Source organism: Pogona vitticeps, chromosome 3, assembly GCF_051106095.1.
Source record: "Pogona vitticeps strain Pit_001003342236 chromosome 3, PviZW2.1, whole genome shotgun sequence".
NCBI lineage: Eukaryota > Metazoa > Chordata > Lepidosauria > Squamata > Agamidae > Pogona > Pogona vitticeps.
Window position 1 is genome coordinate 243902554 of NC_135785.1, and position 25078 is coordinate 243927631.

Below are 25078 nucleotides of genomic sequence, written 5' to 3' on the forward strand. Positions count from 1 at the left end.
GCGAAAGGTGGTTCTACAAGCTATTACATTATAAGGTGTAGTTTTTCACACATGGCTTTTCTGTTTTGGCTTTATTTTTATTAATAAATAAATAATGACATTGTGTAATATGTCATGTGTTGTTGTTAATCTGAAGTTGTATTTACACAATTTTCAGAGCTGCTAAGGACCAGATGATTTTTATTATGTCCTGATACGTGAAACCATAGGATTGAAAGAGGGTGTACTTTATTTTTCACATGGCTGTACATAGAAAAATTAATATCAAATGGCATTAACAACATTGTAAGGGACCAAATAGATTATTTTCTAGTTAATCCGATGTACTGAGACAATTTTAAGTGTCCGCAATTTTATCCTAGAGTTGGTCTAAATTAGATAGTAAACCCATAATTGCTGTAGTTTTCTTCAAGTTAAAGAAAATGTTAAAAAATAGAATCAGGAAAAACACAGAAAGTAAACAAAAGAGCTCCAACAGACAGAGCAATCCAAACCCAAAGATATGCCACTTGTAGTGACTTTGGAATTGGCAGAGGGCTTTTGTGCTGGCAGAACTCCCTTGTACTGGTTATCTCAGAACTGCTGACACAACTGGATCTGCCAGCACAAGTGCTGTGTTAGCTGACATCAGCCAAAGAAGAGCCAGCAAAGGAGTAAAGTCATACCAGATTTAATCCTCTCTCAGCTTAGACTCATAGTCACTATACCAGCATAAATGTTGACAAGGGCCAAGATATTCCTAATATTTCTAACATCCACATACTCGGAGGCATTTCAGTTCACGCTAGCCTTATAGCATCTCAGCTAGTTCACAGACATCTTGACTAGCTGGGATTCTACCCTAAATTTATAATGAGGGGATTAATAGTTCAGATATAAATGCTCTAAAGTAATATTGTATTAATAGAAGTGGCCAACTATAATCACAAAAGTAGAAATGCAAATTTAAAAAGTGGATGACAGAAGAAATAGTAGAGTCAATGGAAGAAATATGAAAATGAACAAATGAAGACAGCATCACATAGAGAGTTGCATAAGAACTGTTGGAGTTTTTACAACCTCACATGCTGCCTGGTGAAGGTATGGCTGGGAGGGACCTTTCTGGGCTGGGGTGATTGTCAATCTATCCAGTGCTAACCAATAGTTCCGCCCTGCCTCTGAATTCAAAGAGAGCCTCGCCTCTCTGCTCAGTGCTTTTTTCTCTCTATAGTTGAAGTCTGTTGTTGAAGGCAGCCATCTTTGTCAGTTTGATTTGTTACAACCATAAATAGAGAACATGTTTTTTTATTCTTTATCATACCGATAGCTCAGAGTGAGTTATTGAGACTAAATGCCAGTTAATGAGAAAAGGAGTTGTCTGCTCTGGGGAACTTGAAGGTATTCTGCTCTGTGAATCCCTGCACTTTTGCTTCACAATTATAGGGGTTTAGCTAAAATTCAAAACTCCATAATAATACCTAAATCCAAATTTGGGAAGCCAAAGAAAATTGGTGTTCCCAATAATGTACAACAATAGAAAATATTAGATGACTAGTTTAATATGTATAAAAATATCAAGGAAGTAGGAGCCATATTAAAAACAAAGTATCTGCAAGTTATATTGTTGTTATGAGCCGTCAAGTAGCAGCTAACTTATAGCGACCCTAATAGGGCATTCAAGGTAACTGGGTATTTGAGGAGTGGCTCTACCAGTGGGTTTCTATGGCTGAATGGGGATTCGAACTTAGGCCTCCTAAGTCCTAGTCCTCTATCTGTGACAGTATGCCAAGTTCCGGAGATTCCTCTCTAGCTACTGAGCCACATTACCCTGGAGTGGGTGAGCCCAGGAGAGTCAAATATGATGTCTGGGGAACCTGCATGGCCTTGAGACTTCCCAACACTTTAGTCTGCTCTGACTGAAAAATGCTTTCAGGGATTTCTTAAAATCCAGAAGGTCAGGCACTTCCAACCCTAGAAGGCAGAATTGCCATCACACCAACAAAGATATCAAAGATCCTGGTAGCTGGTCAAGGCAAAGCCTGGATTTAGTACTACAAAACCTTTTAGCCAAAAACCTACACAATTGGCTGAGAATGTTTTATAATTTATTAAATATAGTTAAAAAAAAGACAAAAACGTGAATGTTCCAAAAAAAAGTTTCACAAAGATTTCAAAAAACACTTTAAAAACGAAGATAAACAAAATACATTGCATCCAAAGCTGGTTTTATTTTAATTCTGTTTCATCTTCAATCTTTAAAAAGCTGATAAATGTTATTATGCAATACCATATAAATTAATCTGCACTTCAGTACAAATGTATCAACAGATTACAAATTGATTTTAGAAACTGTGTCCTCAGAATTGTGACAGTTGTTGCCCAGGTTTTTTTCCCCTCTTGTACAGCAGTGTTGAGGACACATAGCAGGATATGAGATACAAAAGGCATTATACTGCTGAAATGCTGGAAGTCAAGCTTAATTCCACATGTGAATTCCGGTGAAGAACCCTTGGTTGGGGACCTCTGAGCCTTATAGGATAGTGCTAAGAACTTTCAATACCACTAGGGGGCAGTAATAGTTCTTTACAGGGTTTTTATTTCTTTCTCCACTCCAGCAGATTTCCAGAAATTTTATTCTCTAAATTTCCAAAAGTACAATAATATGTGTTATGGGTATTGATTTATTCTAATGTCAGAGTGCTTCAAAGTTTAATCATGTAATGAAAGGTAGGTTAGTATTCCATATTTTGTACAGTACATTAAAAAAAGAGATCAATTTCAGGTACACAGAGGATAAAATGCAAAGAAAACAAATGTATCAATTATATTAGATTTTACAGTGCTAATGGCAAATCCTGTAGCTTGAGAACAATTTAACTATTCTTGTCTCTGTCTACAACTATGCAATTTTACAAAGCAAAATGATATTTTGGACAACTATTATGTATGCAAGACTTTTACCAAAGTTTGCTTGATGAGTTGTAAAAATGCTTCCTTGTTTTCAAACATGAAGGGCAGGTATTCTGTTAATATTTACATGCACAGAACTTCAGCTGAGGAGGGTGCCACAATCATTTGTTGATGTGCACGTTGTGTTCAGTTTCTACAACGGGAATTCTGCACACGCATAGATATTGAAGAGGATACTGGCTAAAGTAATTCATTCTAGAATTAATGAATTATAATTAATTATGAATGAATAATTATCTGTTCCTAATAATAATCATATGCCATCAAGTAATTTCTGACTTAATAATAATTATGTGCCATCAAGTCAATTCTGACTTATGGTGATCCTTTTTCAAGGTTCTCCAGGTAGAGAATACTCAGAAGTGGTTTACCATTCTCTTCTTCTAGGGGCATCCTGGGAATGCAAGTTGTTCAAGGTCACACAGACTGGCTTTACTCACAGGAGGCACACTGGAAAATTGAACTTCCAAACTCTTGACGGGATGATCTGAATTATCCATAGGGTATAATTCATCTCTGCAATTTTGGTGATAAAAAACCCAATAAATGATTTAAAAAGAAAAGAAAAAAGACAAAAATATAGAAATTACTTTAATACAAATAGTAAAACTAATCAGTGTTGCACTGTAAAGCATACAGCATTTCTTAAACTACTGTATCTGAAATTCCTGATCAAATAAAAATGGCTTTGCACAACGTTGAAAGAAACAAGGTTAACTATAGGCAACCTTTTCTGGAGAGATTATTCCATATACAAAGCACCATTATCTTTTATAAAAAGCTATTGGCTTGAGATTGGATAGTTGGGGTACTATGCAGGGGAACATCAGATGCACCCCACAGCTGGGGTAGGTTAATGTGAAAAAATAGTACAGTATCCTTTAATTACGCATGTCCTTAGCTATTTAGGAATTTGCAAGGAGCAAACAGCATTACCTATACCAGGTCTCAGTCAGCAGCACAGGAGCTACATTTTGTACCAACTAGATTTCTGGGAAGTCTTCAATGACAGCCAAAAGTGTAATGCATTTGACCAGTCTAGCTGACAGGTCAGCACACTGAAAATTGTTGCCAAACTATTTTGGTCTAGAAGAGATCACAGTTGGCATAGTAGTCACAGCTGTTGAGATACACATCTTTTATAGAAGCAACCTGGAAATTTAAGGATAATGTTGGAATTATTAGCACCATCAACTGCAGATATAAGCTTGAGCCAGACTGCATATTATCAGTCTAGTCAGATAAATCACCTGTCAGTATGATCTCGTGTGTAAGGGTTAAGATTCAGTTTACTGGGCTTCATCCAGCTGAAGGTTGATCTATGGCATTACTTCAGCACTTCCACTGTTTAATCTGATTCTGATGGAAGTTTGTGTACTGTTAGAACACTGGTGGCACTTGACTACAATATGGAGGTGTCCAGACTCGTTGTCATGTAAATATTGAGAAACACAGAGTTGAGCAGAAGTCTACCAGCATCATTTTGCAGCACTGAAAATCTAAATAGGAAAGAAACTACCAAATACAATGTCTTTAACCTCCAATCAAGACAGCCTACCTAGATATAATCTGATTTGTGGTTTTCACATTAAGTAGAATCATGTGAAAAGGGCTCAGGGTGAGGAATTCTTTGCACTGGATCTTTTTAACTCATACTTTGTTAACATTAACTTTTTGTTTTAATAGGTCTCTTAATTGCTTTTAAAATGAACTATTTTTGCTCCCCCAGAGTATGGTTTTAATTGCCACACTTGTTGGCCGGCCTGTGTTTATGTCTGTTTATATTTTAACTACATATTGCTTTTTAATTTATGTTAGCATCCTTGAGCAGGATAGTCTACAATAAAAAGTGTCTTATTCCAAAGCTAAGTCTTCTCTCATATCATTTAGAATTTTGTTGAAAACAGCTAATGCAGGTGCTCATTTAGTGTGGCTTGATGGACTCATAAATATGTGAGTTTTTTAACCTCCCTCATATATAATATCTGCTAGGGAACATGCTATATACAGTAGTGGATAAAACACTGGTCACAGACTGGGAAAAAAGGTTAAATTCCCCATTCCATCATGAAATTTGCAGTCTGGCTTTCAACAAGCCACCATCCATCAGTCCAACCTACCTCATAGTACTGTTGTGAAGAAATGTGTTTGTGGGTAGCCTGTATAGCAATTTCTTCAGTTCAGAAACTAAAGCTAGTAAAATTTGCAACCTATGCTATATTCTGTGGCAGAGCACTAGTTTTCAAGAGCATACTATGTTAACTACAAAAAGGGATTATTTTTTAAAATGTTAAAATATGACTATGTTTGTGCGCTTCCCATAAGCACCTGGTTGGTCATTCTGCCCCAAAGAGGTGCTGACCTTTCCACTAATTTCTACACTAGCTGGGTCTGAAACTACTCAGGTGGTAATAGGCATCACTCATATAGTTTCTCAAACCTTTTAATGCCTAAAATCCTAGACACCACTCCTTAGGTCACAAGGCAGGGTATTAAGCTTCCTCCCAAGTATTTTGAAGTTGCTTCTTTTATACTGTATCAGCCAAAGCCTCCTTCATTCCAAGCTGCTATTCCACATGTTTCAGGTATTTTGTGAAAGGGTTTCACAACCCAAATAAATTACAGTGGTAAATAATAGTTTATGCGGATGCATTTTAGTTTGTTAGTAGCCTGGCTTCCCTATTCTGAGTTCTATATAAAATAAATATTGTAAATCTGTCCAATCCCCTTTTAAAGGCATCTAGGCCAGATGCCATCACCACACCCTGTGGCAAGAGGTTCCACAGACTAACAACACACTGGGTAAAGAAATAATTTCTTTTGTCTGTTCTCACTCGCCCAACACTCCATTTGAGTGGATGTCCCCTGGTTCTGGTATTGCATGAGAGGGAAAAGAGCTTCCCTGTATCCACTTTCTCCATCCTCTGCATAATTTTATACATCTCAAACATGTCCCCCCTAGGCGCCTTTTCTCAAAAGTTGTAGCTTTCCTCATAAGGGAGGTACTCTAGCCTAGTCATTATTTTAGTGACACTTTTCTGCCCCTTTTCCAGTTCCAATATGTCTTTTTTGAGATGAGAACCAGAACTGTATGCAATACTGTACTCCAGGTGCGGCCTTACCATAATGAGGAGAGATTGGTTCAAACAAACAAGACTTTTTATTCTTGAGGCTTTCACGGCCGGGATCTGATGGATGTTTTGGGTTTTTCGGGCTCTTTGGCTGTGCTCTGGAGGTTGTTCTTCCTGACGTTTCGCCAGTCCCTGTGGCCGGCATCTTGAGGACTGGAATAGGAACTCTGTCCATGCTCTGTTGCTGTTTGTTGGATAGTTGAGTATTCAACAGCTCTTGTCCTCTTTTTTGAAGATAGGGTGATCAGCGTGTTTTTGTTGTGGATGTATTGTTGTGATAAGGGGGAGAGATTATCTGACACTGTGGTTGCTGGGTGTCTAGCTGGTCTGTTTTGTGCAATGATCCCTGGTCCTTGTGGCTGGCTAGAGTTCTTTGACTTTTTGCAACACGCTGGACAGAGTTCTTACTCCAGTCCTCTGAAGATGCCAGCCACAGAGACTGGTGAAACGTCAGGAAGAACAACCTCCAGAACAAGGCCAAAGAGCCCGAAAAACCCACAACAACCAAACAGGACTTTTATTTATAGGTAATAGGTAAAAGGTAAACAAGTAAAAGGTAAATTCTTGGATATAAGTGATAAGGGTTAAAACAACAATAAGAGCCAAATATCTTTCATCAGGATTTATAGTTCAAAATAATTATATTACAAATTCTCTATCTTCCTTACACACAATTTCAGTCTTCTTTAGATATTATAAATACTGCAGGCAGACTTTTCTTCATAAACTTGCCCACAGACTGCTTCTTTCGGCTTTCTGGTATTTCTCCTTGAAGTCATATCTCAGGTTCTCACTACTGTCTCTCTCTAGGTCTAGTTACAGTTGTGTTCAAAATTATTCAACCCCCACTGAAATTGAATGTTTTGGCCATTTCGACATTGATTTTGATCATTCAGTCATCTTGCTTACATTTACATGAAAGAGGCACTTGTAGGTCAGAGAAATATAACCTTAAGTTTATAATGAAATAACCACAAATGTCTTTTCTGTGCTCACATCATTATTAGTTTTTATTCAACCCCCAAGTGACATTCAATCTTAGTACTTAGTACAACATCCTTTTATAGTTATAACAGCTTTTAAACGTGAAGCATAGCTTGACACAAGTGTCTTGCAGCGATCTACGGGTATCTTCGCCCATTCTTCATGGGCAAAAGCCTCCAGTTCAGTCAAATTCTTAGGCTTGCGCACTGCAACTGCTTTCTTTAAGTCCCACCAGAGGTTCTCAATCTGATTTAAGTCTGGTGACTGCGATGGCCACTCCAAAATGTTCCAGCCTTTCCTCTGCAACCATGCTCTAGTGGACTTGGAGGTATGCTTGGGATCATTGTCCTGTTGAAAGGTCCAATGTCTCCCAAGCCTCAGGTGTGTGACGGACTGCATCACATTTTCATCCAATATCTCCTGGTACTGAAGAGAATTCATGGTACCTTGTACATGCTGAAGCTTCCCTGTACCTGCAGAAGCAAAACAGCCCCAAAGCATTATTGACCCTCCGCCATGCTTCACAGTAGGCAAGGTGTTCTTTTCGTCATATGCGTTGATCCATGGGCCCAAACAGTTCTAATTTTGTTTCATCAGTCCACAGAACACTATCCCACAACTTTTGTGGTTTGCCCACATGACTTTTGGCATACTGCAGTCGACTCTTCTTATTCTTGGGAGACAGCAAGGGGGTGCGCCTGGGGGTTCTGGCATGGAGACCTTCATTACGCCGTGTGCGCCTTATTGTCTGAGCTGAAACTTCTATACCCACATCTGACAAATCTTTTTTCAGTTCCTCAGCAGTCACACGGGGACTTTTCACCACTCTACGCTTTAGGTAGCGCACAGCAGTCGAAGTCAGCATCTTCTTTCTTCCACGACCAAGTAGCATTTCAACAGTGCCCTTTGCCTTGAATTTGTGAATGATGCTTCCTATGGTGTCTCTTGGTATGTTTAACTTCTTTGCAATCTTCTTATAGCCATTGCCCTTCCTGTGAAGACAAATCACCTCTTCTCTTGTCTTCCTGGACCATTCTCTTGACTTCACCATGTTTGTAACCACACCAGTAAATGTCTAGAAGGAGCTGAGTATCACAGTCATTTTAAAGCTGCCTAATTGGTGCTTATTATGCTTGATTGGTGCTCGGTGACATCCACAGGTGTTTTCAATACCTGATCGAAAACACCTGAATGAACCTCTCTTCTTCAGAGTGGTAGTCTTTAAGGGGTTGAATAATTGTGGCAATGAAGAAACCACAAAAGAAACATTTACTACTGTATTACATAAACAATTGATGTTATTTTAGTTGCATTTGGTTCTTTAAAACGTCCTTGTAGGATTTCATTCTGAATACAATTCCAAATGTACACTATAGTCCCTAAACCCCTTTACAGCATTGGGGGTTGAATAATTTTGAACACAACTGTATATCTGTACAGTACTTTTCTCCCACCAGACCCAGAGACAACAGTCCCACAATTTACCAATTATCGTTCTGCTAGTCAACCACCAGTCACTCTCACACTCTGCCCAGGACATCTACAATACAGCCATTCAAAACTGTTTATATGCAACTTTAACTTAAGTAATTCTAACTTTAAACATTAACATGTGAGAAATGGCCATCATAAAAACCTAACACTTGGATACATGAGAGCTTCGTCTGCTCCATTGTGGTTCTTCTTACGATGTTATACTTGTGACTTCTAGATAATTTTTTAAATGGCGCTCTAAATGGAATTTTGGGAATGAGTAAATTTCTTTTCTTTGTTGAAGGGGTATTCCATGGCTACTGCTCACCCACTTTCTAGACCCACAACTAGAATCAACTTTGTGGCTTCTTGAGGAGCAGAAACGCCCTAGTTCTATCATGGTACATGTAGGACCCAAAGCAGCTAATCCATTTTTTACTCTTCGATACAAATAAACGTAAAGACTAAATAACCCTGGGACTCAACACAAAATATTGTATATACTGTATAACATTAAATAACGCAATTGGTCGCATGGAAATCCCGCCTATTAGTAGGCAGGGCGTCTCCAACCCGTAAAATCAGGACCCCATCCTGCGTAGAGACGGCTACTCTTGACTCCGCCTCCCTCTTCCTAGGCGGGAGGTTCCTGCGCGAGCGCTCTGAGATCCTGCGCCGCAAGCGCTGCCCCGTCAAATCTGAGGCGCATGCGTATTAACAAGGCGGGAGGAGGGGGCCGGGCTTCTCAGGAGCAGCGACGTTACGAGTCGACAGTGGGCAGTGCTTTCGCCGCCATTTTGCCTTTGATTTCCCACCCCTCCTCCTTCCTTTCTTCCTGGCAGCAGAAAGAAGCAAGGACGCGTGAGGTGGAGGCTCGGTCTCTTGTGTGCGTTTTGTTCTCCTTGTCCCTCCGGTAGTCTCTTCGATAGATAAGGACAGGAAACCGGCGTCATGTCCGCTAGTAGAAACCTAAAGCAAGTGAAGATTGAGAACAGCTCGCCGGCGCCCGCTCCCCCGATGAGTATGGTGGGCGGCGGCAGCATGAAAGGGCTGAGGGGGCTGGAGCCGCCGCCGGAGAACGAAGCAGCCATGGCGATGGTGAAAGAGGAGGAGGACCAGAGCGGAGGCTTCACCGTCGACATCAAGAGCTTCCTCAAGCCCGGCGAGAAGAGCTACACGCAGCGGTGCCGACTCTTCGTGGGGAATCTGCCCACCGACATCACTGAGGAGGACTTTAAGCGCCTTTTCGAGCGCTACGGGGAGCCCAGCGAGGTCTTTATTAATCGGGACCGAGGTTTCGGCTTCATCCGCCTGGTGAGGAACCCTTCGAGGCCTTTATTTACATTTATAGGAAAGTGTGTGTGTGTGTGTGTGAGAGAGAGAGAGAGAGAGAGAGAGAGAGAGAGAGAGAAGGGACAGGTGCCGAGAAAAGGGATCCTTTCCGCATCGTGGCTCGTTGCAGGAACGGTTTTCTCATCCTTTCCCCCCACCTTTTCAAACCCTTGTGCAGCAGGCTATGAGATAATCCTTCCTCCCGGGAGATTCATTCTGCATTGGCCAGCGCAGGCGAACGAGCCTGCGGAACCCGCCCCCCCGTGCGAAGGCGAGAGCAACCCCCCCCCGCCCCTCACATGCACGCGGTGCGCGCGCGAGGAAGCTGATCTCCGCGTGACAAGGACTGCTCTATGAGTCTTTTTACGCGGGAACTCCGTCGTGTGTTTCACAGACCAACGCACTCCCTTTTATTCTTTACAGTATATTAATGTTACGAAATTCTGTGGTGCAGGGGATATATAATGCTGGCGAATTGAACACTGAAATGGTATTTATTTTAGGCGGCTTACTCGCTAGCCTGTGTACTATTTCAATAAATTCTACGTATGTAAACGATGCCAGACAAAGCCTTCAGCAGGAATGTGGTTAAAATGTGAAAAAGGTTTGGCTCTGTTCCTGAGAAAAGAGGATGAGGGCGGCTCCCAATTGTCCCTACACTTGACTGTTTTAATCAGGCTGCTGTTTGGCGCTTCACTTGTTCCATATTCTCATTTGGGTGTCTGGTGACCACAGCTCCTAGTTTGGAACTTGGGCAACCATTTGTTGTACTAGGATGGCCTTCTAAATGACTATGGCCAGAATCCCATTGATTATTTATGCTAGAGTAAGGGCAGTGGCATACATGATGGTGGCAAATTGCTGCTAGTTAATGCAGTGCCATATTTCTTGGCAGCACCTTAGTACTGAGTAAGAAGGATAAGGGGAACTATTATAATAATAGAGGAGGGCAATTTAAAAAAAAGCAAGCATTGAGAGATCTGTCCCATGAGAACCAAGAAACCAAAAGGAAGGATAAATCAGATTAGGGATTTTGAAACATCAAAAAGGGTGCAGGCAATTTGGTCAAGATAAATTAAAGAGAAGATGAAAACTGGTGAAACTGTACAGAAGAGAGATAAGGAAGACAGTCTCTTGAACAAGAATCATTATGAAGAACCAGCAGTTTTAAAAACTAAAGTTGAAGCTGTTGTCAAAGCAATGGGAAGAAATACATCACTTTAGTTAGATTCAGCACAAGCAGAATTGTTCTAAGGTACTGAGGCAGAATCCGTCCAGATTCTGAGAAGAATATGGCAACAAATATGGAAACAAAGAAATAACTGACTGAAAGCATTTTATATGCATGTATGACAGTATAAGGATTGTGAAAGAGGCTGTTGGGACAGATTATGAAAAAGCTAAATGGTTTTCCATAGGCAAAGATGTCAGATAGGAATGCATTTTATCTTCCTGTTTCTTTAGTCTTATACAGTACTGAACATGTCATATGGAAAGTTGGATTAAACTATGATGAAGGAGGAATGAAACTTTGTGGGAAAACATTGTTTCCGTGATATGTACTGTAGATAGTATCTGAGATGCACAAATAATGTTACATTGATGGCAGAAAGCAGCAGGGACAGGAGACTTTAAGGAATGTGAAAGAAGACATTCCAGAAGCAGAAAAATAGTTTTCATCATTCAGAAAACCACAGTCATGACTATAGAAGATTGATATACAGTAACTTTAATATTGACACTGAATAAATAAATTGTTAATTTTTTTAATACTATGGTTTAATCATAAATCAAAGCAGATACTGCTCGTGAGAAATCAGAAGATAGGGACTAGAAAATCCCTTTAAGTGTTGCTGAGGATTATAGCTATGGTAATCTCAACTATGATGTTTCTTATTATAATGTGTGAATGTAAAAGCTGGACAAGGAAGAGCACTTAGAAACAATTAGTTAGTTCAAAATGTGGTGCTGCAGGATAGTTTTATAGACTGACAGAAATTCTTATTTATTTACGGTAGAATATTTATATTCTGCCTTTCTCCTCCAGAGGGCTCAAGACGGCTCACAGTATTAAAGCAAGCAATATTAAAAACAATATAGCAAACAAATTTACTAGAATATTAAAAAAGAAATAACCAAATATGAAATTAAGTATTAGTAGATTAAAACAGTTTAAAACTTTTATAGAAATGCATTTATTTTTTAAAAAGCTACCCTAAAACAAATAGCACATCAGCCCCTGTTTTTAAGTATTTTCTCTTAGGCATTAGCATACTTGAAGCAAAAGGTCTTAACTTCTGAAAGAACAGTAAAGAGGGGACCAGCTTTGCCTTCAGCGAGAGAAAGTTCTATAGCTTGGCAACTGCAACAGAGAAGGTTTGTGTGCTTACCAAACACACCTGTAAGGAAGGTGGGACCAAGAGATGATCCGCTGATGATTTAAAAACCTGAGCAGGCTCATGAAGGGAAATGCTGCTTATAAGTAGATGCTAGATCAAGTAATGGGTCAAATATTCCTAGAGGTGAAAATGACTATATGGAAGCAATGGTACTTTGGGCGTATCATGAGAAGACAAGATTCACTGGCAAATACAGCATTGAGAAATGTTGAAGGTAGCAGGAAGCCAAAGCTTTGAATTTGCAAGACCTGAGAGGCCATTAATGATAGAACTATTGGAGGTTGCTAATTCATAGGATAACCTTACGTTGGAAAGGTTCTTGATAGCAAATAACAGCAGCAGTCAAGGAATCCAAAGAATAGGACAGTAACCAAGGAACTAGAGGATTTAAGTACAGTATAAGGTTGTATCACTGCAGAACAAGGCTGATAATATCTATATTGTGGAATGAGTGGTTACTATGTATGGATATGAAAGTTGGACAGTGACAAAAGTTTGCAGGATGTTGGAGGTGAATTTTGTGTATACCATGTACAGTACTCCCAGAAAATCATATAAGTGGTTTCAAGATGAAATCAAGCCTGCACTCTTGCTAGAAGCCAAAATGTTGAAGCTGAGAATATTGTACTTATGACATATGATGAGAAGGCAAGATTCACAGGAAAAGACGATAATCCTGGGGAATGTTGAAGATAGCAGAAACTCACAGCTTTTACTTTGCAAAAACTGAGCTGTTAATGATAAGACAGTTGGATGGGCATTATTCCATTATGGTAGTCATAGGTTGGAAATGACTTAACAGTGCATATCAATAAACATTGCAGTCCTCATGTTTTCTTGTCCCTGGTTGTTGTTGTTGTTGTTGTTGTTTTTTTTTTTTTTTGTATGGAGACATTACAGCACTTCACAGCTGGACAGTAGAAAGTGTATGGCTGGTAATACCTGTAAAAAGCCTCTCCTGTCTGGTTGCCATTTGCTTTGTTATCAGTCATATTTTTGCAGTTGGCTGTTCTTCCTTGCTCCGGGATATCAAAGCTAGCTGTGGAATATCTTTTCATAGAAACATCAGCCCTTTCTTAATATGGTGGTGCCTCGACTTACAAACGTCCCTACTTATGACCATTTCAAGTTACGACCAGCTCCGGCTGCAAAATTTTGCTTCTACTTGCGACCAGAGCTTCCATCTACGAACAGAAAAGGGTGGAAAATTCAAATTTCTAACTGTAGGTGGCAACGAGGCAGCTTCTTTGTAGCTCTTTCGTCCCAGCAGTTAAAGAGAGTGCGTTGTCGTTGTCGGAGGCTTGGAACTGTCTCCTTCTGCTTCTGAGAGTGTGTGTATGTGTTTGCAGGGAGGCTTTGGGCTGCATGGTAAGGTAAGGTGCAGTTTTCTGCTTTTTAAAACCTGGGTGTTTTTGCAGCGTGGTTTTGAGTTGGGAGGGGTTATATTTCTGTGCTGTGATGGGTCTTGGGGGTTTGTTTGATTTTGTTCCCCCCATTTCCAATGGGTCTTGGGGGGTTTGGTTGCTTTTGGGTTTTTCCCCATTTCTGATGGGTCTTGGGGTTTGTTTGTTTTTTTGTATCCCCCCATTTCCAATGGGTCTTGGGGGGGTTTGGTTGCTTTTGGGGTTTCCCCCATTTCCGATGGGTCTTGCATGCTTCCCTTGCTTTTTCCTTTGCTGTCTTTGCATTTTTGACCTGCCCCCTTTGTTCTCTGTGCATTTCTGACCTGCTCCGTTTGTTTTCTGTGCATTTCCAATGGGTCTTGAACGTTTGTTTGCTTTTCTTTTTTTCTTTTCTATTTGGCTGGAAGAGATTAATCGCGTTTCCAATAAGTCTTGCAGTGATTTTTTTTCCTTTGGTGTTTTTTTTCTTTGGCTGGAACCAATTAATTGCATTTCAATGCACTCTTATGGGAGATGGTGTTTCAACTTACGGCCATTTTGAGTTACGTCCATCTTCTGGAAGGGATTATGGTCGTAAGTTGAAGCCCCACTGTATAGGTGATCTTTTTTATTGATCCCAGTGTTATGGTGGCTGCTTATGGATGCTGTCTAGTGAAGAGAGACGATAGTCCCAGGATGTAAAAATGGGTGTCAGTATTTTATTCAATGATAAGAGCCCAACACTATTCAGCTAATATATTTTCAGCCTTCTTCGGGGGGATTAATCCATTTATAAGTCCATTTATTCGAAAAAGTGTGGGAAACTGCCCCTAAAAAATCCTCAGAGTCAGATTCAATATTAGTGCCCCTGAAGAAGGCTGAAAATATATTAGCCGAAATGCATTGGACTCTTTGAATAAAATACTGATACCCATTATTACATCCAGGGACTATCGTCTCTCTTTGGTAGACAGTGTCAGTGGATGTACCAGTCTTTGTTTTTGGCCACTTATGGATGACACACATTTATGTAAAAATTCATGTGTCGGTTTATATGTATGCATATAGGTAACCTTAGAAATAATAATACAAATTAAGATAGATTAGCATAGTTTGGATAACTAGAACTTAAATGGCTGATGCATCTGCTTAGTTTGCTTAGCTGTGGATGGGGCCTGGCTGTTACTTATTTTCTTTCTTTATTTTGGACTCAGATCAAACGGTCCTTCAGATAAACTATATTTTAAAATATAGATCAGTCTTCTGAGATTTGCTCAAAGACAGAACTGTTGTCTATAAAATTGAATTATGGACTTGATTCCTGTGCCTTTTACATCTGCAGAACAAAAATTCACTTGTGTACATACAGTGTAGTAATGCCCTAGTTTCCCAGTCTCTTGTGCTATGAAGTACTCTGTGGAAAGCTCCCTCACCTTGTATTCATTACTTTGTTCTTATAGAGACTAAATAACTCAAACATATGGCTGGTACTGAGCATTTTATTTCAAAAAGAACAGAGATCACTTTTTTCTAGTTTATGTGGCATTTTTATCTAAGTATTTTGTCTGTAGTCAAGCCATTACATACTACCTCATAATGCCACCTCCCCAGCTCTGTTTACCTCTTGTATCAACAGAATGCCTGGAAGACTGCTGGATATTGTATGCTATGATAATGGAGCTTCCTTGAAGAGATGTGGGAGGTTTTGTTGTTGTAGGTTGGTCCAGCAGATCATAATATATTACTGTTTATGTTTCTTTTGAGGCAGTTGCAGTTTCATTGATGTCTTTGGAGATTGTTTTTAGAATTGCTGGAGTTAGGGCCTTATAGTTTCCTGGGCATGCCAAAAATTATGATTGCTAGGATTTCCAAGCAGAACATAGGAGTGGAGTGCAGCACATGGCTTAGAGGTATGATCATATTCCTGATGGTTCCAAACCGCAAGCTGTAGAGTGGGAAAGGATGTGTTATATGCTTGACCCTCTATAGCTGCCAGTTGACTCTCAACCATCAGTGTAAATTTCAGTCTGGGGAAAGGAGAGGAATTTTTTTTCTTGTGAAAATGATTCCTGTCCCCTGCTACAGCTTCAGAATTGGGGGAAATGCTGGTCATTCCTCATGTAGTGGTGCCTTGCAAGACGATGTTAATTCATTCAGCGAAAATCGCTGTCTTGTGAAAACATAGTCTTGTGAAATGCGGTTCCCCATTGGAATGCATTGAAATCCATTTAATGTATTCCAGTGGGGGAAATCGTCGTCTTGCGAAAATCGCCCATAGAGAAACCTTTTTGCGAAACATGGACCCAGCTGTCAAAATCGCTGTCTTGCGAAAAACCATCCCTTAAAAAACAGTTTTGCAAAGCGTGGACTCAGCTGTCAAAATCGTCCTGTGGAAAACGGTCCCCCCCAAAAAAAACCGTCTTGCAAAGCACGGACTGAAACATCGTCTAGTGAAAATTGCCCATAGGGAAAACCATTTTGCAAAGCGCTATAGCAATAGCAAAAACCCATCGTCTTGCAAATTAACCATTTTGCGAGGTAATCGTCTAGCAAAGCACCACTGTACTTGCTGAGAGTGGTGGCAAGAAGAATTGTTGAAACTTGATTATGGGTTCTTTATGATAGTAAGTGCATGGATGGTTAAATGATATATTGCTTACATTCTGTATTCAACTATGCTATGTGTATTTTTCTTGAAAGGAATCTAGAACTCTGGCGGAAATAGCTAAGGCAGAACTTGATGGAACAATTTTGAAGAGCAGACCTCTCCGAATTCGATTTGCTACCCATGGAGCTGCTTTAACAGTCAAGAATCTTTCACCTGTTGTTTCCAATGAGCTTCTGGAACAAGCTTTTTCTCAGTTTGGCCCCGTGGAAAGAGCTGTTGCTATTGTTGATGATCGTGGTAGAGCCACAGGAAAAGGCTTTGTAGAATTTGCTGCTAAACCTCCAGCTCGTAAAGCTCTGGAACGATGCAGTGATGGCGCATTCTTGCTAACAACGTAAGTCTATTTTTCAAACTATTTTTCAAAATGACGTCTAAGTCCAGCATGCAATCTATTATTTAGAATGGGTTTCTTGTTCTGTGTCTCAGTTGTGTATTTAAAAGTTGCTTTGACCACTTCGATAAAATATTTTCGTAGATGGAGTGAAGCGAACATTCTTTCTTTGTTCTTCTCATCCTGTAAGACAGTGGTTCTTAATCTTTGTTACTCGGATGCTTTTGAACTGCAACTCCCAGAAACCCCAGTCAGGACAGCTGGTGGTGAAGGCTTCTGGGAGTTGCAGTCCAAAACTCCTGAGTAACCCAAAGTTAAGAACCAGTGCTGTAAGACATTGTAACTCCTAAGGAATTCTTGAGATGTGGGCAGCACCATTTCAGCTGTCAAATGTATTGCTGTTTGGTACTCTTGTCTAATTCCTGGCAGAAGTAGACAATAACGGGTAGCTTGCTTTCCTATGCGTATCATATATTTAACTTTATAACAATCCTTGAGAAATGCCTGGGTGTAATATAGTTATAATTTTAAACAGTTATATAGAATATGTTGTGTGAATGCAGTTTTTGAATAAAGTAAGAAGGCTGCATGGTTCCCCACACCCAAAAACAATACTGATGTGAGAGCAGGTGATAACTTTATTGAATCACTAAAAAAGTCAAGCAGACAGGCAGTTTTTGATGATAATCCATTTTCCTCACCTCTTCAAGCAAACAACAGTCAAGTAATTTGCAATTTTGTACTGTAGACCTAAAGGGTTGCATTACTTGTTCATACATTTATTGAGCAGCTCAGTTGTGTAGAATTGTTATTGATTTATTCTAAAATGACTTGGTGTGGCAATTTTTTTGAAGGGAACTTTACAGGGAATGTCATATGTTCCAGTCAGAGTATTTTAATTTAATGTTTCTGTTGTTGATAGAAGAAAGTTAAATGTATGAAACTGGACAGAAATGTTGAAGACATCTGTCTGAAGCATAGTCTAGTTAGATTAACCTGACATTGTGCAACTCCATTCTCATCTTTCTACCTACTCTCACCTGAGTATACTTTATGTGAATGTGTTAGGTCAATTACATCTGTGGGAAACAATAAAATCATACTATTTGCTTGTTATTTTGTAGAGTCCTGTTTTTTTTATTTGATGCCAGTTAATTATTTTGTTTTTTAAATATGTATTTTAGAGGAATAATGCACAGGATAGAAAGGGGGAATCCTTTAATGCCTGAAAATTGCTACTGATAGTCCCAATACAAGCGACAATGATTTTCAGACAATTCTTTTCAAATTATTATTATTTTATTTATGGCATTCCTGTGCTGCCTTTCTCCTGACAATGGCTCCCACAGAAAGCCGTAAGGTTTCCAGTTGTGTATGGGGTCTTGGAAATTTTTCTTTGTGTGGGGACTACAATCCCAGAATCTCCCAGTTAGTTTCCCTAGTTTCTTTGCCACTTTCTCCAAAAAAGAAGGTAAACTGTTCCAACTATGAAATCCACTGACAAATCACAACTAGATTAGATATCTTACCTAGAATCTCACAGGTAGACTTCTGGGACTGGGAGAAGATAAACCTAAAGATGAAAGAGATGTCCTTCTACCTCAATATTGTGTTTTCTCTACATTCATTAGCTGGGGAGCAGAAGGGAATGCCCCATTTTCACACTGTTTATGGGGAATTGTACCAGTAGTCTGTGCATATGGTAGTTTTGCTACCTATTACTGTAGGTCTATAAATGAACTTCTTAGCTGCCCTCTTATGGAACAGTGAAACAACTCCCAGGAAGCAGTACAATTGAAGGGCCATTTCCTGGTTTCCAGACAAATCACATGGAGTAAACCAGACAATGTTGGCAGAAAAACAATTTTTTTGCCTTCCAGTTTCTCTTGCTCTAGTCCCAATCCCTTGTGTCAAGGACTCTGAGCAATGTCTGGGACTAAAAATCCAAGAATTATGAAAATCCCATCCCTAATTATCATTCTGTTGGTAGACTGATTTTGAATCAAGGAGATATATAGAAGACTACAGTAATTAAAAATAAAACCATTGATTTACGTGCGATTTACATGTAATGTATAGCTGAAATGATTATAACACTAGGAAAAGCTGAAGTTTTAGAAATAGAGGAAGACCTATATGAGGAATTAATTCAATAAAAGAAGCCATAGCCTTTAGTTTGGAATACTTGAACATAACTATTAATCATTAGAACATTTGGAAGTCATTAATTTATATTTAAAAGCAGCAGCACATATCAACAGCAAGTGTACTATTGTGAAACTTTGAATTATTTACTCACTTCCTAAATAAAAATGTATAATAACTTTCTGGTATGCATGTAATATTAACTAAGTTGGTATCCAACTGATAGTCCCAGCTAGAGTACAGTAGATACATTGCATCAGTTGCTGAATATAAAAGTAAATTTATTCAAGTTGGGACTATAATAGAATGTTGGACTGATTGGAAATTTGAATAGAGACTATACATTGTAAGCCTTTTTAAGACTAAGTTCCACCAATTTAGTTCAGAGTGTGCTGAACCCTTTCGGGTTTTTTGAGGTGGTTCAGAAGTGGTTTGGAAAGAATCAGAAAGGTTTGAGGCTGGAGGCAAAAAGGAGAATAAAACAGGAAATGGATTGGCTCCACTGTCTTATTCAATGTACCCTCTAATTTTCAGCCCTGCTGGGCGATGCTCTGCCTCTCTCACGAACGATTTAGCCCCTGCATGTGTATGTGACTCTGGCCCCTCATATCCAAGGTATGGCAACTATAACCAAAGGGGCTAAAAATAATCGACGTGCCAGAGGAGAAAGAAAGCTGTGCAGAGGGAAGTGGAGTTATGCAGGCACGCACCTTAGAGCAAACAGTGTTCTTTTTATTTTCTTGAAATCATGAAAGATGGATGAAATGCCAGATGATTGAAAGAGGGCTAACGTTTGTATCTTCAAAAAGGAGGAGCCTGGGAATTACAGACTTGTTTGCCTGACATTAATCCCAGGGAAAATTCTGGAGCAGATTATAAAGCGGTTGCTTTGCAAGCACTTTAAACATAGTGCAGTAATAACTAGAAACCAACATGGATTTGTCAAGAAAAATCCTACAAGACTAATCTTGTCTCATTTTTTGATCCTCCTTGGTAGATGGTGGGAATACTGTAGATGTAATATATCCTGACTTCAGCAAAGCTTTTGACAGTGCCTCATAATATTCTGATTAGCAGTATACCATGGGACTAGTTGTGGGCTGGATAGAACAAGTGTTAGGTGGGTACACAGTTGGTTACAGAATCGTACTCGAAGTGTGCTTATCAATGGCTCCATCTCAAGCTGGGAAGAGGTAACAAGTGGGGTACCACAAGGCTCAGTCCTGGGCCCAGTGCTCTTCAACATTTGTATTCATGGCTTGGTTGAGAGGTCCAGGGAATGCATTTCAGAATTGCAGATGACACAAAACTGGGTGGAATAGCTAATACCCAGGAACACAGAAACAAAATAAAAAAGGTATTAGTAGGCTTGAGCACTGGGCTGAAAAAAACAAAATGAAATTTAACAGGGATGTGCAAAGTTCTGTAGGGGGGATTATAAAATGGAGGTTACTTAATTCTATGAGTGAAAACAATATTGGAATTGTTATAGAACAAAAGCTGAATATGAGCCATCTAACAGAAGTATAATCTCCAAATCTGGTGAGGTACTAGTACCCCTCTATTCAGCACTTGTTAGACCTCAGCTTGAGTACAAGTGGTTCCCCGCACAGCGACAATAATCCGTGCAGCAAAAATCGTTGCTATGCGGATTCGTCACAATGCGAAATTAAAAAGCCCATAGGAATGCATTGAAACCCCTTCAATGCGTTCCTATGGGCTTAAAACTTACCTTTTAAGCGAAAATCCTCCATACAGCAGCCATTTTAGCTGCCTGGTAAGCGAGGAATCCGTCCTTGTTTTACCCGGCGGCCATTTTGGAACCGCTGATCAGCTGGGGGGAAATCGCTGTGCGAAAATTGGTAAGCGAAACAGCTTACCGATCATTGCAAAGCGATTCCCCCCATAGGAAACATCGTTATGCGATCGCAAAAGCGATCGCAAAAACATTGTCGCTATGCAGATTCATCGTTAAACGGGGTGCCCATTATGCGAGGCACCACTGTACAGTGTTCAGTTCTGGACACCATACTTTAAGAAGGATGCGTACATACTGGAGCAAGTTCAGAGGAGGGCAACAAGGATGATCATGGGATTGGAAACAAAGCCTTATGAAGAAAGGCTGAAAGAACTGGGTGTGTTTAGCCTTGAGAAAAAATGGCTAAGGGGAGATCCGATAGCAAGTAGTCATACAGAGGAGGGGCAGAATCTGTTTTCGATCATCCCAGAATGTAGGACATGCAACGATGGGCTCAAGTGACAGGAAACCAGATTTAGGCTAAATATTAGGAAAATTTATTTATTTATTTATTTGATTTTTACCCCGCCCCTCTAGACCATGTCTACTCTTCGTAACTGTTAGAGCAGTATGACAGTGGAACCAGTGACCTTGGGAGGTGGCAAGTGCTCCAAAATTGGAGGCTTTCAAGAGAAAATTGGGCAGCCATCTGTAAAATATACTTTGATTTGGATTCATTTATTGAGAAGGGGATTGGACTCAATCTCCTTATAGGCCCCTTCCAACGTCATGATTTTAAGACTCAAGAAAGGAAGCCACAGCGTTTGCGAGACCATTGTGGGATTCTTGACCTCCAGAAAGTTCTATTGTTATTAAATTCTTAAGTTTACCATATGTTGGAAGCAACTTGATGGCATATAATAACAACTAGAGAGAAAATTTCTGAAAATTTCCATTTTTTCCAGAAAAAAACAGGGAAAAATTAACACACACACCCCCCCCGGAAAAATTGTATATAAAGTTATCTAGAATGGGTCTAACGTCATGCCAGCATAGTGGCTAGGCCTACTATGAGAAAAATTTAGCTTTGTAATAACTTAGATTCTCTCTTTCTTTCCCTTTGCTGCCCTCTTTTTTTGGTCTATTCTGCTAGCTAGTCTCAATAAATATCGCAGTTCTGCTAGCAGACTCAGTTTTGCCAATGGATCTGAGATGAGCCAGCATAGGAGGCTTCTGCCCACTCCACACCCACTATGGCTGGCATGTTTTTGAATTTCACTTGTATCATAAATGTTATTATTTTAGAAAAAATGACATGCTGTACATAGCTTATTTGATGGTCTTGACCATTTTGTGTTGACTTTGAGTTCGTACTTGCTTGCCTCAGTCATACACAGAAATTGTACATTCTAGTGAGCAAAGAGTTATCTTACTTGTGCTTCCTCAACTCTTAAAAAGGAAGGATTGGGAATATAGGAGTATACTATGTCCCTATTAGTGTTGTTTGACAGATAGAAGAGAAATGTCTATGTTGATAAGATTTTTAAATATGTACAGTCATAGAACTGACTGAGCCTATTCATTTTTATCTATTTTGTTTTTTGTGTTTTAATTTCAGTAGTATGCAATCAGTAACTCTTTTTGTTGTGTGCTGTGAACAGTCTTGGTGTAGTGTAAACTGTTCCACCGGAAAAACTGTACTAAACTGTGATGTTTGTTGTATGTATTAACATTAATGTTGTATATTTTGTTTTACAGCATTGTGGCTAATCTGTTAACAATGTGTGTGTATATATGTGTTTTTAGAACTCCTCGACCTGTTATTGTAGAACCAATGGAGCAATTTGATGATGAGGATGGGCTGCCTGAAAAACTAATGCAAAAAACACAACAATATCATAAGTAAGTTTTCATTCATACTGTAGCATATTATAAACTAAAGAGAAGTAACAAAGGAAGAAAACATTAATTAAAAGAAATGAAAATTTATTTAAAAGCATTACTGCTAGTATTAGTAAGAGCAATATGAGAAAACATTGTACTGTATGTTTTATTTCAAATGGATTGGTAGAATACTGTATCACAGAATATGGCAAGAAGGAAAGTCCAGGCATGACTGAAATGCTGTCTTTGTGCCAATAAAAAAGTGAGAACTGGTGGGTAAATATGAGCAAAAGGTCCAGCATTCCCTGTGCAATTACATCTTTTAGAAACATCTTGGATTAGAAACAAAGAGATAGGGTCAGTTCCAAGTTTGTGGCAAGGTGAGTTCCCTTCCATTAATGGCATATTAGCTTATCCTTTTTCAGCCTGGACACTGATATGCTGCTGCTACTGCATGCCTTTTCATTCAAGATTGTGTGGGTTCAGTCGGGATTGGTTTTTCTGTTCTGTTCAGAAAGAGATGGCAGTTGCTGAGGATGACTTCTGTTCATTCCTGCCTTCCTTGTTTGCTCATTTAGGGTCCTTCTTGACTAGAGGATAAGAAATTAGAAATGTATGTTCAGGTTTGGCAAGCTTTTAGCAAAAGAAAAACTTTACACGCCTCATGTTTATGAGGCTTTGTTTTCAAGGCTTTCCACACCCATTTCTGCTTTGTGCAGCTGTGATAAACACACAGAACTGATGCCATCAAATCCTGTTTGATTTCTAAATCACCAGTGAAATAAATAGAAACACACAAAGAGGAGTTGCAGTTTAATTGTTTGCATATGTCTGATGCATTCATATACAGGATTTCTATTCATGTGAAATGTGTTGTCCTGTTAGGGAAAGAGAACAGCCACCACGTTTTGCCCAACCTGGAACGTTTGAATTTGAGTATGCTTCACGATGGAAGGCTCTTGATGAAATGGAAAAGCAACAGCGGGAACAAGTTGATAGAAACATTAGGGAAGCTAAGGAGAAACTGGAGGCAGAAATGGAAGCAGCTCGTCATGAGCATCAGTTAATGCTGATGAGACAAGGTATTCTGTACAATTCATTTATTGCTTAAACTGAAAGAGTATTGGAAATTGTCTAGTAAACCCTCTGTGTTACAATAGGAAATCTATGTCCAGGGTCTTTCTGAATTTTATTTTACATTTTACAATTATATATGCCACAAGCAGAGAGATTCACCAAGCATGTTGGCCAGTACAAGAGCTTACTGTAGTATGGCACTTGACAGGACATTTTAGCTTCTTTTAGCCAAGAAACACAGTTTGTCTTCTACCTCATGACCCACAAATGATGGGTTCCATACAAGGAAAGTTTTTAGCCTTTTATTAGTTACTTACTAGAATTAGAAATTCGTTGTTATGCTATCATAGATTATCTTTTCTAAAGAATTCAAAGTGGCAAACTTGTAGCTACTATTTTTGGGAGATGAAATGCAGTAGTAATTGGGTATAAATTATAGTTAATTAAAAGATACTTCTGAAATTCAGATAGCTTAGTACTGTGGGTTATTCTGGTAGTCTGTATTTTCAGACGTATTCTTGTTTTTGTTAAAATGATAATTGATAACTAGTGCTGTTAATTTTAACAGATCTTATGAGGCGTCAGGAGGAATTGAGACGCCTAGAGGAACTTAGAAATCAAGAACTGCAGAAGCGGAAGCAAATACAACTGAGGTATGTCTGTAGACCAAGCTAGTCATTTGTAATTGTGTGCAGTACAAGATTTTATGAATCAAAAGGATTTCATTTAAAAAGTTAAATTAGCCCATTTCCCCCTGTAAAACATACAAAATTCAGCTGGTGTTGATTTTTCTTTTAATTCTCTATATTTTGTTACAGTGCCAGAGATCAGAGATGGTATTAGTAGCTGCAAATTACCTTGACATTATTTGGATGGTGTAGCATTGGTTATAACTGTGTATTGTTTTAGTTACAATAATAACTAGAGTATTTATAGTAGTTCTGGAGTTTCTCACAAAGTGTCATGACATTTTGGATGGTATTGAAATATGATGGTGGCCAGAGAAGAAAAGATGTCTAGGATATGTTGTTAGACTAAAAGCTGTGTATATGAGAAAACTTGGGAGAAGATGGCTTTTTGGCATGAAAATGTGCATTGGCTCCAGTTGGAAGTTGATTCAAACAACATACTTGTCTGATTGAGAAAAATCTGGAATCCAGTTTTCTGTATTAAATTCCCATTTGTACTTAACAAAATATACAAGCATGAATTTCTAGGGAATTTGTAATCTTTGGCATAATTATAATAAAATTATCTTTTGAGGTAGTTATTTGTTTATGATTTGTTACCCATCGACTGAAACCTTGTTATTTGGTATAGTAAATTGTACTAGAGTAGGCCCATTGAATCAATGGTGATTTGGGGAGTCAACTCATTTGTAAATTTTGTGATTCAAATGGGTCTACTCTAGTTGTGATTATTTACACAAAAATAAGTCATAACTTGAGTAGTCCTGTTTCAACTAGTGGAACATATGGAAAAGATGACTCACCAAATCTCCACTGATTCAATGGACTTGCTCTGGTGCAACTTACCACACTTAGCAACAAGGATTTTAACCATTGTAAGATTTGTAAGAACTTGG

At 39.1% G+C, this 25078-nt stretch overlaps 1 protein-coding gene and 1 long non-coding RNA gene across 13 annotated transcripts in view; one reads left to right on the top strand and one right to left on the bottom strand.

Moving 5' to 3' along the window:
• Positions 1-548: 548 nt before the first annotated feature.
• LOC144588060 (uncharacterized) lies at positions 549-9203 on the bottom strand. The gene is made up of 2 exons (XR_013543394.1): positions 9050-9203; positions 549-3465 (listed from the first exon to the last, which is right to left on the bottom strand). It is a non-coding gene; the product is annotated as an uncharacterized LOC144588060 (long non-coding RNA).
• A 77-nt stretch (positions 9204-9280) lies between these two features.
• Positions 9281-25078, top strand: part of PSPC1 (paraspeckle component 1) — an 89404-nt gene continuing 73606 nt past the window's right edge. For all 12 annotated transcript variants that reach the window (XR_012084989.2, XR_012084992.2, XR_013543387.1 and 9 more), the window contains exons 1-5: positions 9281-9851; positions 16351-16652; positions 22339-22434; positions 23302-23498; positions 24062-24146. Coding sequence is in view for 4 of the 12 variants with exons in the window: in XM_078390059.1 (XP_078246185.1) it covers positions 9489-9851; positions 16351-16652; positions 22339-22434; positions 23302-23498; positions 24062-24146 (1043 nt within the window). In the remaining 8 variants the exon portion in view is untranslated. The remainder of the gene's footprint in view (positions 9852-16350; positions 16653-22338; positions 22435-23301; positions 23499-24061; positions 24147-25078) is intronic.